At 37.2% G+C, this 13,664-nt stretch overlaps 1 protein-coding gene across 25 annotated transcripts in view; it reads right to left on the bottom strand.

Annotated features, from left to right (window-relative positions):
• Positions 1 to 13,664, bottom strand: part of CADPS2 (calcium dependent secretion activator 2) — a 298,626-nt gene that overhangs the window by 156,247 nt on the left and 128,715 nt on the right. For all 25 annotated transcript variants that reach the window (XM_030479911.2, XM_030479889.1, XM_030479892.1 and 22 more), the window contains 2 exons: positions 12,024 to 12,260; positions 8,973 to 9,094 (listed from right to left, as the gene is read on the bottom strand). In XM_030479911.2, coding sequence (XP_030335771.1) covers positions 8,973 to 9,094; positions 12,024 to 12,260 — 359 coding nt within the window. The remainder of the gene's footprint in view (positions 1 to 8,972; positions 9,095 to 12,023; positions 12,261 to 13,664) is intronic.

Below are 13,664 nucleotides of genomic sequence, written 5' to 3'. Positions count from 1 at the left end.
GGTGTGTAACAAGGCTGACACACTGCCAAGTCCTGGGACCCATTGCTACATATTGTGTGAAGAATTAATGAGAGGTGTTAACTCCTGTTTCCCACCGAGCTCCAAACCCAGCTAGGGGCTGGTGATGCACACCAAGGCCAGACATAGTCATTTGCGCTTTTGGAATTTCTATATGCATATTTATTTCAATATTGTCTTGATGAAGATAATTTTGAATCCATCCCAACATTGTTAAAAGTTGCAAATCCTATTTATTTCATGTTATATAGTATTTATGCAGCACTTTAAGCCTTCAAAATGTTGTACAAATGTTGATAAACTGACAGTACTTTGATGAAGCAGACAGATCTCATCTCAGTCTAAAGATGTGGGAAAACACAAAATTGACCTATCTGAGCATGAATCATTTATCAGGGAAGACCTAGGAATCAAATCCGAAAATTTCAGTATTCCGTCTGGCATCACACTGCTTCTCTTTCACTCTGAAACCCCTTTTACTCCTCTGGCTCCTACTGTTTTTATCAGCTGTCCACATTATTCTATCTTTGTTTCTGCTGCCCTCCTACTCTCAATCTGCTGGTATTGCTTTCAAGTAGGTCCATTAACCTTGAGACTCATACCTTCTATGCTACATAGTTATTAAGAAATTCCAAGATCTGTAAATTTTTTTCTTCATCTATTCAGTGGACTATTCTGTATTCTAAAAGTACTGGACCTCTTGACACCTCAGAGTCTCAATACTAACACAGTGACAGCAGAATCTGCCCATGGCGGGGTGAAAAACAGTTTTCTGACAGTCATGAGCATTTGAGATGTACAAAGTATTCCTAGCCTGAAGAGGATTAAAAAGCAAAAAATTATTTATTTCTTTTAAACCCTTTTCTTCAACCTTTCTCTTTACCTAAACAGCAAACCAAAACTAAATGAAACCATATAATTCAAACACTGTATCAAGTCAAATGTTTAGCAATTATTTTAAATGTACCTGTGTTATATTGCTAATAACAAATATAAGCAAATTTTTGAAAGGTATCTTCAAACCAACATACAACGATGGTATATTTTGAAAATGTAAATTCTGATTTGATCAGAATGTCCCATTTTAAGAGAAATCCAACGGAATTGTTTTTATATCAGTATTGCCCATACAAAATAATAAAACTTTCCAAAGATGAGCTAGGTGCAGACCACTTTGAATAACAAGTTTCAAATCCACTCTACCAGAGTATTCCAGAAGGAGACTGGAGGTAAAATTTGAGGTAATCCTTCCCAATCCGTAATTTTTCAGACAGATCACCATCCCTCTACGTGATACTTTACGGGCTGCCTTTGCCTTCACTTGACCCAGCCAGAGGCCAGATAGCTGTACTAGTATAAGTCTTAGACTAATCCAAACCATTTTTCTTCTACCCAGGATTTAACTGGCTTTGGCTCAACACCACACTACCCAGTTTGAAGCTGGATCACACATCTATAGATGCTTTAGTGTAATGTTAACGAATGCTTATTTCTGTCTGCAAAATATTAGTCACATTTCCTGTGGATCAGGTAGGAATGAGAATGGAAACAGATACATCATGTATGTTAAGCAGTATGTAAACAGTCTTTTTTTAAGCCCTGACTGTTATAGTGAAAGGAATAACAGTGGAACATGCATCTTCAAGTCCCAAGGTTTCCAAAATGCACTATGAAATAGAACTGGTATCAGTCTTGCAAAGAGACATGTAGTGCCATTATACATTCCAAAAGACAGTGGCTCCCAAACAGCTATTCCTTCCAGCAGCGACACTAGATGAGAATGGTTAATACTCCAACTCTGAATGGAGAGCCTATTAATCACAAAGCTCTCATCCCACTGGTTTTCTTCCTGTGGTCTAAGCGTGGCACCAGGAGATAGTGCACCAAAGCCACAGTCTTCAGAAGTGCAAACGTCACGCCAGGGCAGAAATCCTGGTTGCTTTCAGCCAATTATTACCATGCTGAGCACACAGGAGCAAGGAGAACAACTAGGATTTAGACAGAACAATCAGAAAGATTAAGGTGAAGAAAATTAAAAAAGATATGCCCTGGTGGCAGAAGGATTATGTTTATTGCTAACTATCCAAACAGAGTAGAGATTACAACCAACTTCAGTTATCTCCTTCCTTCTCTCATCCCAATTTCCTCCATAGCAAACTTCTTGATCTGACAAGTGAATATTCCCTTTTATCATAGGTAGATAGACTTATGAGAGAATATTTTGAGAATTAATCATGGAATAACCATAAAATTTTGGCTGGAAGGAACTGCTGAAAACGACCTTGTTCAAACCCTGCTCAGACCAAGGCCAAGTTAAAATCAGGTTGCTCTGGGTATTATCCAGTTGACTTTCAAATTTCTTTTAATACTAAAAGCCTGTATGTAATTCATATTTCTCTGCAATGAGAGGTGAAAAATGTCTTAGACAATTTATAATAGTAACCAATGACAGAACATAGCATAGAAACTTAAGTATTTTAGAAATCCCATACCTTTTTTTGTGAATATCATATTGCTTTTTATATTTGAGCTGATTAGGTATTATTTCCTTTCTTTAAAGAAGCAAGCAATTGATTAGGCATCAAGAATAATCGAATAAAACTGTCATGTTAATTTTCAGGTGAATCCATACTCCTTTTGTGAAACTTTTCCACCATTAATCCACAACACAGGCTGGGATAAATGAAATTTCTTCTTCTCCACCTTTTCCTTTGCAGAACAAAGAAAACATCAGATAATTCCCTACTGGTAATTTCTTTTTTCCTCTTCACAGCTGGATACTAGACCATATTATAAATAATATGGCATTTGCTCATAGCACCCAAGTTTTTGAAGGGTAGTTTCTTCAACCTTATTTTGTGAATTGCTTGAATCATGACAATCCAAAAAAGACAGACTTACCGACACAGACAAGATGGAAGCCATGATGGAATTTGTCCTTTAAAGATAAAGATGAATCTTAGAGCAAATTATAATAATCATTACGCAACTCAATCAAACCTAGTTTATGAAAGCAGACATACTTTGCTTCCTGTCATGATCATTACCCCAACGGCTTCCCTAAAATTCCCAAATGCTTATTAAAAGATGACCAAGTTTTCAGCATTGTCCCCATCACCATAATTATGTCTCTCAGGCTTTAGCCTTTGAAATGATCTCACTAATAATACACAGAGGTTCTCTAACATGCAACCTCACTTTTGTAAATGTTGCATAAAATGTAAGAAAATAAATCTAGATGCCAAAAGAAGGCTGAAAAATTCTACTTTTTTAATCTTTAAGTTCAACACTGGATTTCACTGCACTTCTCTAAGTAAAAAACTTCCAAAGGTAATACTGAAAAGAACTGGTGAAATCCATTAAGTAAAAGACTCTGTTCAAGAAGCTAAATCCCAAAGAGAATATATCCTAAGAAGATACAATAGGAAGCACAGGAACAACAAGCTAAGCATAGTTACATCACGCACTTTGAAACCACAATCTCACTATCCTATAAAAATTCCATGCGCAAATACACTCATTTCAACAAATAAGCACCCAAACAATGGAAAAAACCCACACCCTAAGGAGAGTTTGATGGCTTGCCAACAATAAACAAGTTTGATTACTAGCTGATCAGCACACACTTGTGTTTCTGTCCCTTGTTTCTTCCTATGCTTAGTCTCTAGACTCAAAGCAATATGAGGCAGGTACAACTTTTTAATTCTATTTTTTCTTCTGTGCAAGAGCAATAACATGGATTCTTACACATGTAAACAATATAAGGAATGATCACTGAAAACTAACAGTATAATTAATCTCATTTATGCAGATGTATCAGAGCAGTAGCAGGTGAAAAAAAAAGAGTGGGTGTGCCTTCTCTTTCCTTTCATACTGTGTCATGCAATCACAGGTTATGAGACATGGTATGAACATCCCTGTTTCCATTAATCAAAACTAAAAAGTAGGAAGTAGCAGGGACTATGATGAAGAAATAAAACTAGCTGATGCTTGGAACATGACTGACACAGGTTATAAATGTTGTCTATCCTTTCTCCCTTCAGAAAGGTCATCTTAGGTGACATTCTCTATTAAAACAAAGTATTTTTTTTTTAATGAGTGACCATGTTGTTTAAGGAAGTTCTAAATTTTAGAAATTATCCCATTTTTTCTTTTTTTTTTTTTTTAAAAGCTGTTCTAGAAAATTTTTGCTAAGTAATCTTTAATGATATATCCACAAGTACTCACACTGCAAATACATTATGGAATTAATGATGGTAGAATATTGCATAAAAATAATATGAGCAGCATTTACTTCATTTGTGCAGTCTTGACTGAGGTTCCCTGCCTCCTCTGGTCAGATATTTATGCATTTTTCCCATACTTGTAATATATAATAGCCCTTTTCATAAGGTTATACAATCAAGCAGCAAAATATGATCATCTTGTCTTGTTTACATGAAGAATATCCTGGCTCCATTAAAATTTTCTCATCATGCTAGCTATGATCTTTTTCTATTGCATAAATACGTGACAACAGATGTCACTTGTAGGGATAAAAGATAGCATGTTCCCATCTCTTATCTTTAGGTATGATTATACATACCCAAAAGACAACACTTTCAAGATACCACATTATTTAATATTCATCATCAATAAAAATCAATGATAAGAAAACATGCGGACACTAGACTCCAGAAGACTGAAAGCTCAGCCACATCAGTAACATCTGAAAAATGAAATTAGCACTGGATTTTGCAAGATAACCCCCTGTGGCATCACAGCAACAAAGTTATGCAAAGCTTCACACAATTGAAGGAGTCCTCTGAAGGCTCTGCCTACTGATCTGTGGCAGAAAAGGTCACAGGCTATGTTGGAGGGATTTTCAGCAGGGTTAAAAGGCAGAAAAACAGCTGGAAGGAATGAAGAAATATTTCACAGGCAGTAATAAAAAATTTATACGGTTTGCATGTGAAGCTACAGAACTGATCTGTCTGCAAAATTATCAAGACTTAAGATTAACTAAACTATACTGGTTAATAGCATTTGCATTTTAGAATGACCATTTGCTACTCAGTAGCATACATATAAAAAGTGCTTTATTTGTAGCTTGTTAAAGAAGAAAATGAAGAACCTCAATATCAACTTACACAATCATTACTCAAAGGGCTAGAAAGCAGACAAGCGCTAAAGGTGTTAAGAAACCAGAAAATATTTCTTACAGTTAAAAGCTGTGCTCTCCTCTCTGGGACTCTAATTAGGTCTCTCCCCTTTAAGAAAGGACATTGTTTCCAATTTCCTTACTACTTTTATGGTAGCATTCAGGGATTCAGAGGAATACTTAAACAAATACTCATAAAAATAGTTGAGAAAATATTCAGCATTTTGGAATAGTGGATAAATCCTGAATTAAGTCTCCACTTGACTCATGCTTCTATTCATCTCCACTCTAAGGTCACACTGGCTTGCACTCCATTCTGAAGCATTCATCTGAGTACTTTGTTTTCTCCTCATCACTATCATAGCTTTTGAAACTTCTGAGTACCAGCATTGCACTGCATACACTGATGTTCTGCGGATGAAAAAAATGGGCATAAATAATTCTTTATACTGCTTTTTTCACAGATGTAGCTACCAGTTCAAAATGATAAACCAACTACAAAAACGTGTGTGACAAGCACTTGATTTGGAGCTCTCGCCAGCAGTTTCCCACAGCAGGCTGGTGGTAATCATTCACTCTCCATCACTGTCTCATTCTATGCTTAGTATGAGCACTTTGCTACCCTTTTCTAGCTGCATGTTCTATATAAAATCTGAGGTTATGTTCTCATTTATCCGGTATTTGTCAGTGTAAATATGTTACTGCTAGTGATTTGAAGAGTTGAGCTGAACTACAGTTCCTGATTCTTCCTCCCCCCACTGCACAATGTTTTGTGTTTTCTCCTCCTGCCCCACTGATTATTTTCCCTCCTATCAGAATGACATTACCAAAAGTTATCCCAGTAAAAGGAGCCAGGTCCAGCAGCAGGCAAGCAGGCACCAGCCGAGGGCAGCCCACAGCTTCTATTTCCCGTATCAGAAAAGAGACAGGCCGGCTATGCTTGCCCAGCTGGTCACTGGCTCTACTTACATGACTTTGCCCATTGCTGCCAAAAGAGAATGGGGGAAAGAAGGCATCTCTCTTCCCAGTAGGAGCACCATTACTAACATCAACAGGAGCAGAAAGTCACTCCTGTTTCTACCTCTTCCCATACCCTCTCTTTGCAGAACATCTAAACCTTCACCCTGTGACTGATCCTCTCCACCAGGTGCCTATCAGGGAATACTGACGAGTGCTGAAAGAAAGAGAGGTGCAAGAGGAGGCAGATGACTATGCAGGGCAAGAGATGTGTTGGTCATAAAAGTAAGAACAATTTAAGAAGGACTGGCCACACAGCTCAACTCTTCAATAGGAGGGAGAAAAAAAAAAGAGATACCTTAAGTCTTCTGAAACCTGGGGACTCCTCCCTGCCTAAAACAGTATTTCCTAGGCTCTCTTCCACCAGCATGATTTTCTGAGTAAACTCTGCCAAGCCCTCTTAATTGTCTCTGCCACTGATCAAAAAAAGCAATATTGCTACTGTCAAGAAAACCTGATGTGGCTCTAACAGAAAAATTAAACTGTGGAACACAGGATCTCCCATTCCATAGGCAGCTTCCTCCATCTTCTTTACTGTTTGCCCATAATCTGCTAATTTCATGCTTGTCTAATTTAATATCCTCCTCCATTGCCTCAAACTACATCTCTATATATGCTCACAAACTACATGTCTCTATATGCTCGTTATCATACTGTATGCAATGTCTCATAATTACTCTTGCCAGAAATGGAAAACAGTACAACTCAGAAGACCACAAGAACAAGCTCTATCAGCCACGCCCCTTCATGTTACACTGTTTTGTAGGACAGCAGGTCAACAGCACCAGTAATTCCCATGTCTGTCCTTCCAGTGTACGGTTCAAGGCATGTCTCAGTCATCAACTTCCTGAAGATGCATAATTTTTCCCACACAAATCCATATGAGTTTGGTTCATACAACATCACTTACATGGGATAGCCTGTCTTTCTCCCATATTCAATCAACTCATACCTACTGCGCCTGAAAACAAATAAGTTTACAAGCTCAGAGCAGGTCCTAACATTACCCCTTTTCCTAGAAACACTCCAGTTGTTCTTGTATTGACTCCACATATTCTGGAACTTCCTTTTCACAAAGTTTCTATTTGACAGGTAGGAAAATCAACTAATCTGTTATTAACTTTTACCACATGTATCTATACACAATATATACCTTCTGATTGGTTTTACAACCTTTTCCTTAACTCTCAGCTCTCAGTATGTAATAAATAAACCATGAATTTACCATGAACCATCCCTACTATGTTTTGTTCACCATATCTGGAAATGGCTAGAGAGAAACAAAACCCTTAACATGTGCAGACTGTTTTCTGGAAGAATAACCGTGCCCAAGATTCAAGAATCTGTGCATTCTAGGTAATTTATGGAGATTTGAAGACCCATACCAATGACATCAGTTAGTTGAGCGTTTAAAACAGAAGTTTACAAGTTCAAGAGCGAGCAGAAAGAGACTCAGAAGAAACAGGAGCCTTGACTGTGACAGTAGGCAAAGGTTGGAGGCACTCGTGGCAGGCAATGGTATGAGAGCAACTCTGAGTCTGAAGACAAAGCATAGCTTGGAGACATGGCCTCCATGAGGAAGCCCTGTGACTCTCATGGGACCCAAAGCTAGCAGAGAACACCCCAACAGGTTCATAAATGAGCAGGAGATGTTGCATACCCACTAATGACCTTGCTTCAGTGTGTGCATTTGTGTGTCTTTTGTGCCATGTTGCTTCTAGAAGTTTCTCACGTACTACATGCGAATGGTAAGACTGAGCCTCCCTGTGCCCTGGAGAAGGAACACGGCCAGGGACTGTGACAAGTGAATTTTACATCTTGTCCCACATATTTAGAGTTCTGCAAAGCTGTTTGAATATATTACTGGAGTAGGCTGCTGGCTTACTTGCCAAGGGAATTTGCTGCAACTAGGAGAAAGACCACTAAATTAGATCTCCTCCAACCCCAGAAGAGGCAGATTAAACTCTGTGCTTATAATTTTCCCTAACAGAAGTCTGTATCTGGCCCAAATGGAACAGAAACTACTACCACAGCTCCGCTGAAGATGTTTTCTCAGATACTGTAACAACTGCAATTTTTAAATTGTCTTTCATGAGGCACACTATGGTGCCAGTAAAACCCCAAAACACTGTCTGGAAAGTTACCTACAAAAGCTTACAAAAGCTTCCAAATGACATTTGAACAGATAGAAAAGTGTCTGAAGTCAGTGTGTAGGTTAGACAAATCAACCAAAATCCACACTTAATTTTATTCCTCTTTGCCACTCTGACTGCTCCAACTACAGAAGGCATGATGTTATCCCCCTCCAAGTCAGTTTGCTGACTGCCTCCCTCAAAAATTAATTGAAAGAAGTGGATCTATAATTTAAAACGAAATAGGCTCAGCAGGTGAGTAAGCTTTGTCAAGATTGATTACTGAGCATTGATTTTCCACCAGTTGTACAAGTTACACTCCACAAGGCCACCTGCACATTAACCTAGAATACATAAAATCCCCTCAGGCTAACATCTATCAAGAGGTTTGTATTTTCAGAGGATGCAGTCTCTAGCTCTTTTCCTCACACATATGCTCAATGGTATTCATTTGGACAGTATTCACACTTAGTACTTATTTCACCATAACTATTATTTGTATTTTAATTTTTCAGAAGGAATTTAATATAACTACCCAGTAAAAAACTTTCATATAACTTAGGGCTTTTACAATTAAGTTTAATTGTAAAAACTGTTAGCCAGTTAGGCTCTCCCATGATAAAAAGGAAAGAGATGCTGGATGCAGCAACAGCAGAGTGGCTTACTGTGGCCTGGAAGCTTCTGCTTGGTCTGTCTGAAGCTTCTCTCCTCCTTCCACTTCCATGGTGCAGTAGACAATTCGATTGGGAGCAACTGACTTTAAACCCTGGACCTCCATTATAACAATCTGAGGAAAAGAAAGCAAATGGCTTATCCTTCAGAAAACATTACATAGCACAGCTATTGCAGTACTAGGCTTCATGCAGGGAAAATAAAATAAATAAATAAATTAAAAAATCCCCAAACTCCTCACTCAAACATTCAGAGACAGAGAAGTTTTAATTTTGCCTTCTTATGCCACTTTCAACAACATATAGTAGAAATTGAATTTTTTGCTTTGTTTCTACTTGGATAATGACTAACACCTGACTCCAATCATAATCTAAATGCCAGTAGTTGAATTTGAGACAAATATCTAAATATAATTCTAACTCTTAATACATGAGGAAATGTATCTTTTAAGCGGTCATCTAAGTAAGTATTTACAGAACGAATAGGTTACTAAGAGTGCAAACAAGAAAGTACACTGATCACATCTTGAAAGGTTAATAGTGGTACTGTGACACTGGGGGTTGCAACCCCCAAATCTCAGAAGCAATCTGGTGTTGTGCTGAGCATGAGGCAGGTCAGGGCATCGTTATCAGCTGCTGTGATTTTTTTTCCCCCACTACCAACCTCTTTTCTTTCTCACAGCTTGGTATTTGCAGTCAGGTTCAGCGCGCATATGGGGATGGAGGAAAGAGAAAGGGAAAAAGTCACCCCTACCAGCTGCATTCTGAGAAATTTCCTCACCAGGGAAAATCTGAGCTTGGCAGATCCCATAGTTTTTCCATCTCCTTTAAACTACTCAGTTATAGATCAGATGAGCAAAATGCAGTCCTACTTCAAATGCTCTCCGCCTTTTCTAAACCTTACAGCTTGCCACAGTGTGAAATTAGTGGAATTCTTACACTTCAGATGTTTCTAATTCAGGGAAGATTTGAGAAGAGAGACAGGTTTCCCTTCTTGCTTTGGGAAAGCTGCTTTACTTTCCAGCCTCATTTGGGCCTATGAGAAGAAACGGGGAAAAACATAGTCCACTTAATCACGAGGGAAGCTGTCCTCAACTGAACTATAACAAACCCCAATATTTATTGATTGTTTTCACATGTTACAAAAGTAATGGCTACTTTTGGTCTCACTAGGGACAATTCATTTCTTAGGTCAGCAAGCAACTACTGAAATATTTTTGTTATTAAACTATTTGCATATTTGCCAATTTGTTTCAATTCAAGTATGTTAAGCCAGACTTCACCTGTAGCTGTAAATCCTCTGTACTTTCAAACTCCCAGACATTAGTAAGAGTTAGATGTGTTGTAAAATTACTAGTTTGGTAATATTACAGTGAGATGACATTGATCATTTATTGCATTTTTACATTGCTTATAAATTACCAACACTGCCTATTACCCTTTATAAATAACAACAGCAGTTCACGGAAAATGATTTAATCATCTTTCTTTCCCATCTTTTGCGGTCCAGGAATTCAAGCAGTTATGAAAGTAATCAACGATCATCGAGACACTGCGCTAGAGATCCTTCCAGTTAATACTGCCTATACGGCCTTTCCATATGGCAAACACATGTCCCTGTTGAATGCAGACTTCATGTTTATTCATTTTTGTCTTGATATTTTTCCTTGACTTTCCAATTTAATTGCATGGTACGTTTGTCTTTAGTAGCAATTCTGAATTCCAGCAATGATAAAAGTTGCATTTCATTAGGAAGTAAACTGTCACTAGCTGATTTACTAGCTCATTAGCTGATAAACAGCTTCCTAAGTATTGCTTGTCTATTTCTGAAACTGTGCAACAGCTGGAGAACATAAGTGATTAAGTCTTCTCCTACTACTTTGATATTTTATGTTACAAATTTCTGCAAACAGGCTATTTGAGGAAACATCCAACTTGCAATAGCAGTCACTGTTGCTTGCAGTGATGCACATGGGTGTCTCTTACCTTCGCCAGCAAGGTCCATTCCCACCACAACATTATAAATATTATGAATTTTTATACTCTGTACTAATATTTAGACACGTTATAGATCTCCTGTTTGTTCATGTGCCTGTGCAGCAGCCCTCAGTGGGGATTTTGCTGGTTACCCTACAATTTAGGGTAAAGACATGTAAAAACATGATATGGATATGTTTATGTGTTATTCCAAAAAAGTGAAATTATGCACAAAACCTCAGATTTTCCAAAAATAAAGTATTCTGTTTCCAAGCAAATGTCATAAGCTTTTCTTATTTGTCCATTTGCAAAGAAAAAGAGCAGATACTCCATGTTTCAGTCTACATGAATATCAGTTCAGCCATTTCCTTTTGATCTTATAATCTCTGAGATTTAGTAAGATTCATAAATAACCGTCCAGCAAGAAACTCAACTTATGTGGTTAACACCATGTTTAAAGTGAAAATTTGTCCTGCTAAAAACTGCTACGCGTAGACTAACACTTTAATTCCTTGCCTTGTGAGAGTGAAGTGCGGATTACCAACCTTGCAGAACATCTGTGTTTTTTAGATCAGTGATGGTGTGTGTGTGGGTGAAGCTAAGTTCACCAGACCTAATAGTCTACATTTCTGGTGTTTATAAAAATCTGCTATGACCACCACAAACTTTTTTCTTTTTGTTTATTCTATAGATGCTTTCAGTGAAAAAACACAACTTGTTTGTAAAATTCTATGAACGACTTCCTGACAACAATGATGTTCCGTTATTACATTTAAAAGCATACTTACGTATTTAATGTACTGAAATTCATTTGCAGTTACATTTGTGTGGGAAATTCAACTGCCCACACTGCTGTGCGGGCCCAAACACAACTACTGCTGCAAAAGGAAAATGCATCATACAGCTGTACTCTAACTCCTAATGATCAAAGAGACAAAGAATAATTCACTTCTTTTTAACATTAAATTTTAAAATTACTAAGGAAGTACTAATAACAAAAAAGTATCAAGACACAGATATTGTATTAGTTTAAGCTGTTGACAAGTACTCTGTGAAATATGTGATTACCTCTAACGTAAAGGAGAGGACCACATCAGACTTCGACAGCTGAACCTCATTTTCATCTCCTATGTCCAAGAACGCAGAATTCTGTGATCGCTTTAACTTCTGCAGTTTAAATTCCGGCCCACCTTTAGACACAGGAAGACTTTCCAAATTTGCCATCAGCAAATTCACTGAGGACCTCAACTCTTCAATGTATGTGTTCTCCATTTCTCTTGTTACGAATTTTGGGAATTTTCTTTCCTTGGAAGATATATTTTAATAGTTAGAGATGAAAAAAATCATCCCACAATATACGTCATGTTAATTTACTCTCTTTGCTCTCAGTTATGAGATATTTAATGAAAACAATTCTTAACTCCAGTGTTTATTTTTTTATCTTCTAAAGAGTAATACAAAGGCTAATCACGTGCCATAAATACAGTTAATTCTGACAAGAAGAAATGTAATTTGAATAGAGAATTCCATTATATTCCTCAAATACAGTGGACAAAATAGCTCTTTGATTAGAGAAAAAAAATAAAATAAAATGAAGGGACATTTGTAAAAATGGAACCTCTTGCTCCTCTTTTCCCTCCCTCACCCCCTGGCCCCGAATCCTTTGACCATAAACCCAGGTTAAATATCTACACATTAGACATTTCTAATACACGTGTTTTAAGTGTCTGAATTGACAACATACCTCCAATGTTACCTTCAAATATTTTACAAATTGGCAAAATGAACTGTCCACTAATGATTTTGTTACTTTACCCATTTCCCATGTTACCAAAAATAAATCAATCATCAATTACATTCATGCTTCTAAAATAAAAATGTTAAACAACAACCAGGGTATTAAATTCTTATAATCGTTTATTTCTATTTTTAATAATAGGTCATTCATTTTGAAAGTAATGCTGATTTATTACACGTGGGATTATTTTAAACATAAGTGTTGGAGAGAACCCCCTCTCTAGGAGTTAGATAATATTGTTTAAATAATGTGCCTATAACAAAGAGGGAACATATAAAGATATATAATGCATATATGAATATGTACAGAGCCAATTTTATGCACAGTTTCTCCTGACACTGAATATAGGGCAGTCTGGGAGAATATGTGACTCGAGATTAAACAAAAATGTAAATGATTCTAAAATATGTTTTATGTATAAATGAGAAACAAATACAGCTCCCCACGTATTGTCTGCAAAGGTGGGCACTTTGCTCCTAAACTAGACAGTTTTTATCATTAGCTGTTTTAAGGAGCATCGTTAAATGTTTTCTATTAAAACCTTTACAGCTAATTTTGTTTCAATAACTGAGACCAAGTTGACTGTGACCCAGAACATCTGCAGCAAGTCCAGCCGTCTGGCTCATTACGGCATTACAGAGCCAGTATATTACAGATTGAAAAAGAAAAAAAAAGAAAAAAGTTATTCAGGAGTTAGAAACTAAAAATACAGGGTAAGGTTCAAGATGCTCTAGCTAAAAAAAACCCCCACTTTAGATTGCTTTTCAAATTGTAACTTGCCCTGTGAGGAACATTCAAGTAACACGCCAACACAGAAGACAGACTGTTACTATGTTGTTAAAAGATCCTTCCTCTTGTTAAGATGCTTCTTCCACCCCAATGTAAAAATTGAGAAAACTTTTCACAAAACC

Source organism: Strigops habroptila, chromosome 3 (genome assembly GCF_004027225.2).
Source record: "Strigops habroptila isolate Jane chromosome 3, bStrHab1.2.pri, whole genome shotgun sequence".
Lineage (NCBI taxonomy): Eukaryota > Metazoa > Chordata > Aves > Psittaciformes > Psittacidae > Strigops > Strigops habroptila.
The sequence above is the reverse complement of the archived record's forward strand: the minus strand, read 5'-3'. Positions and strand labels throughout refer to the sequence as shown.